The sequence below is a fragment of the Nothoprocta perdicaria genome, unplaced genomic scaffold (genome assembly GCF_003342845.1).
Source record: "Nothoprocta perdicaria isolate Ctin4 unplaced genomic scaffold, notPer1 scaffold_372, whole genome shotgun sequence".
NCBI lineage: Eukaryota > Metazoa > Chordata > Aves > Tinamiformes > Tinamidae > Nothoprocta > Nothoprocta perdicaria.
The window spans coordinates 377,499-381,590 of record NW_020455613.1 but is presented as its reverse complement, the minus strand read 5'-3'; the positions used below and the strand labels follow the sequence as shown (position 1 = coordinate 381,590).

At 61.9% G+C, this 4,092-nt stretch overlaps 1 protein-coding gene across 1 annotated transcript in view; it reads right to left on the bottom strand.

The window, feature by feature from the left end:
* The window catches only part of CUNH17orf113 (chromosome unknown C17orf113 homolog), a 3,450-nt gene extending 1,472 nt beyond the window's left edge, over positions 1-1,978 (bottom strand). Inside the window, exons 1-2 of the mRNA XM_026044603.1 lie at positions 1,341-1,978; positions 5-233 (exon numbers count right to left, since the gene is read on the bottom strand). Coding sequence (XP_025900388.1) covers positions 5-233; positions 1,341-1,853 — 742 coding nt within the window. The 5' untranslated portion in view covers positions 1,854-1,978. The remainder of the gene's footprint in view (positions 1-4; positions 234-1,340) is intronic.
* Between the last annotated feature and the right edge of the window lie 2,114 nt (positions 1,979-4,092).

Sequence of the window (4,092 nt, the reverse complement as noted above, 5' to 3'; positions counted from 1 at the left end):
TGGCCGGTGGCGATGCCGAAGCGGCGCATGGCCTCGGCCAGCGCGCCCGCCGCCGCCCCGGGCTGCCCCGCGAAGCTCCCCAGGAAGGCGGCCGAGGGCTGCCCGCTGCGCGGCGACACGGTGGTGCCGAACACGGCCGCGGCGTCCGCCGTCTCCTCCACCAGCAGCCCCACGAAGGGCGACGCCTCGATCCTGCGCCGGGCCTCGCGCTGCAGCACCTTGGCCATGGCGGCCTGCGTCGCAGCGGGACGGCGGCACGACGGGGAGAGAAGGAAAACGGCTTCAGGATGGCGCGGTGGCCACGCGGGACCCAGCGCTGCCCTGCACTCAACCTGCTTCCCGGGAAAAGCGAAGGATCCATGCGGACCTTCCTTCAAGGCATCGGGCGCTTCTAGGTCCTTGCACCTTAGTTCACAACTTGCTGGGTCTCCTTTGCCCATCACTTCCACCAAAGGGCCGGGCTGTAACACCAAAAACGACCCCAGACGGCAACGATACCTCATATCATGGCCACGGATCTCAAAGGTAATTTTATCCCTCTAATGTGACAAAAGCTGTGTGCACAAGCAAATTCCTCTATTCCCTCCTCGCCTTCAGGAACATCCAGGTTCTGGCTCAGCAAAGTCCTCGTCCAGACTGAGCACACGGGCTGGGCTGGACGTGGCACCGGCCACTGCCCGCAGGCACCTCCAGGCAGAACCCACCTCTCCTCCTGAGATGCGGTTCAGAACACCCCAAACTCGCGTTTTTTTTTGCTGTAATTCCCTCAATTACCTCCATGCACTGAAAGAAGCCCAGGCAGGAGCAGCAGCAGGACACCGGGGCCTCTCCCTGCCCTCGGCCGCTCTGCCCGTTCTGCTCAAACACCCCTGGTTCCAAGGGACAACGTCCCCCGGGTACAAACGCTGCGAGTAGCGCTCCAGGCTGAGAAACCTAATTAAGGGCTTTAACCTATCTGCACTCAAATAAGGCTCCTTAGATAGCTAACGCGCCTGGCAAACAGCCAAGATTCACTAAAAAATTAATTTGGTTTTAACAGGCAAGGAGCATTTGTAAAATCAAGAAAATCCTTTCTAAAACTCTCTGGCTACTTGCTCTCTCTGATCGCTCCGTTTAGGGCGAAAGAGGGAAACGTCGCGGCGCTCGCGGGAGAACTGGGCTCCCGAGCCCGCACCAAAGGCTCCCTGCGTCCCAAGGGTCAGATCCAGCCCCAGGCACTCGGTGCCGGGCAAAGCGATGCGGTGCAAAGCACCCAGTGCCCCTGGCCTGCACCCATGGGGCCACGGACCACAGCAAGGTGAGGGACAAGAGTTGGGACAGGTCCCGTCCCGCATACGCACCTGCATCTCCCGAACGCTGCCGGGACGGTAATAGTCACTGTGCTCCGAGGTGAGCAGCGCCTGGCACAGGTTGAACCTCTGCAGCTCGAGCAGGGAGGAGACCTTCTCGAGCGGGATCTCCTCCTTGGCCATCCAGTAGACGGTGGTGAGGATGGCGATCTTGGCAGGGCTCACCTCCACCTTGAGGAGCGGCTGCAGCTCCGCGCGGCCGCGCGCCTCCGAGGCCGAGTGCTCGCGGTTGACGGCCAGCGCCTGGCGGTGAGCGCCCGACGTGACGTGCCGCAGCAGAGCGTGCCGCTGGAAGTTGTCCGTGCCCACGGTAAAGGCGTTCTCCGCTTTACCGTGCTTGTTCTTCACCAGCGCCTGGCGACACTCTAGGCAAAACATGAGTTTCCGCTCGTAGTCGAACTCCAGCCAGGTGAACTCCTCCTTCCAGTGCTCATTGAAATAGCGCTTACACTTTTTGTTGGAGTTGGAAGTCTCCCCAGCCGGTTTTTTCCCCGGAGGCACCATGCTGCTGGAGATGGGAAGCCCAACGCTAGGGCTGAACTGACCCTTCCCTTGCAGGAGCAGCCTCTACATTTACCTTAGGGAGGAAAGGCCAGTACGACCTTGCTGGTTTGACTGGAGATGAAAGAGACACAAGGGGAGAAGGGTTAGGGCCCTTGCAAACCCTCGTCTTTGCTGGCTTTTTTATTCCAGCGGTGACGCGGTGGTGGCGCTGACGTGGCAGGACCTCCCTGGAGCTCCTCTTCTGCCCTCCTCGGCAGCTCCAGGTGCCAGTGGAGGCACCAACGTGCACACGTGGCCTCCTCGTAAGGAACGCGGTTGGCTAAATTCACTTCCAACCACACCAAACCATCAGGCTGTGGTTGATGTTCAGAAGATATGGAAGGTCCAAAATTCCTCTTTTTTTTTTTTTTTGGACAAAACATCTAAAAAATGAGAGTGTTTACCCTCACGAGGAGAAAACACTCGGTTCTCCCGACAGCCAGTGCACCGCAGCGCAGAGGCTGGAGCGCCGCTCCGGGCTCCCGCGTCGCTAGAAACCCTGTTCTAGCTAGCGGGGCACGTCCGGGCTCGGGGCGCACGAAAGGAGGCTGAGAAAGGAGGCCAAAGGCAGCTTCTCGCAGTGCATTTGGGTCTCTTCCCGTAACGAGCACCTCGGGGAGCGGCGCTCGGTGCCGGGGCTCGCGCGGAGCCGGGGATCACGTGCACCTTGTCCTCGTGTCCTTGCTCGTCCTTATCCTGGGGAGCCTGGGCGGGCGTCACCAGGGCATGGAGGGTGCCCTGGGCGAGACACCCGCTGGCCAGCACAGCCCCTGCCCTTGGGCCAAGCGTGCGTGATTCCTGGCAGTGCCAGAGGCTCTTCTGACCTCCCTGGACTCTTGCCCTGTTCCCTGTGCCCTGTTCCCCTCCTGCTTTGGGTGAATCCAGCCGGGCTGGCACAGAGCTGCAGCCCCAAATTCACCTATTGCAACAGGAACTCATGCCCAGAGCCCTGCCAGCAGCCTCATCTGCAAGGTGGCATCTGTCACGAGCAGAGGGGCCCTGGGGCGCGCACACTAAGCACCAGCATGGAAGCACCACGAGCTGCTTCCAGAGACCCTCTGTGAAAGAGGAGGGAAAGTCGGGACCTCCCAGAGCATCTGCCACAGCTCTGGGGCTGCAGAGCACCCACTGAAACCAGTTAGTGGGTGCATTTGAGCAGCCACGGCACTCCATGCACACACTTGAGCCCTGCGGAGCCCAGTCCCTAGGTGCTTCCATGAGCTGGGTAGAAAGTCAAGCTGGGGCTTGACAAAGGTGATGGAACCAGCACGGGAGGAGAAGATAAAAAGAGAAAAGGACATTGAGCAGCAAGTCACCAAGGCAAGCCAGGGGGTTCTCAGTGTGACTCACGGAGAAACCCACAAGGCACTTGGGATTTTCAAGAGCGAAAACCCCAAGGACTGAAGATGCTCCCAAAGGAAGAGTGGGGAAACCTCATGGTGGAGGCTGGGGAGCAGCGTGGAGGCCAGTGCGGCCGGCTCTGCCCTAGGCCAGAGGGTCCCAGGAGGGAAGGAGCTGGCACCGTGTGGGGGGCGACTCGTCCCCATCCCTGCCCGCATCCCGTGAGCCACCGGCTCCGCAGCCCTTCCCACCCGGCAGCGCGGGGACTCGCTCCAGCACAAAGCGCTACCTTGGGAAGAGAGAAAAAGCCATTAGTCTCCTGGACGCAGGGAGCCAGAGGCAGCTCATCCCATCCTATCCCGTCTCATCCCCTCCTGTCCCGTCTCATCCCGCAGACACCAGCCCACGGGACGGCCTCCCCGCCCAGCGATTCCACCGCGGGAGCATCCACGCAGCCGTGTCCCGGGACCTCCACGCAGCCCGGGCGGCAGGGAGGTTTGGGCAGGCTTTATGGCGAAGCCTGCGCATTCCCCTGGACCTGGAGCCGTGGGAATCGCACCCGGTCCCGGCCAGGGCGCGCGGCACGGAGCAGCACGCGGCCCCGCGCACCCTCGCGCCGCCCGCCCGCCCACTGCACATACGTACCGCTCCAGCACCCCGGCGCTCCCAAACACCCCCGATTTGGGGCTGTTTGTTTGTTTTAAATAGCAAAAGCTCCAATTACAGAAAAGCCAAACGGAGCAGAGCCAAGGGGGAAAATCCTGCTCCAAAGAGCAGCACGGGGCCCTGCCCCGGCTCCGGCCGGGCCGCCGCGCGGCACATGGGGCCCGGCAGCCGCAGCCGCCGGCGGGGCGGCGAG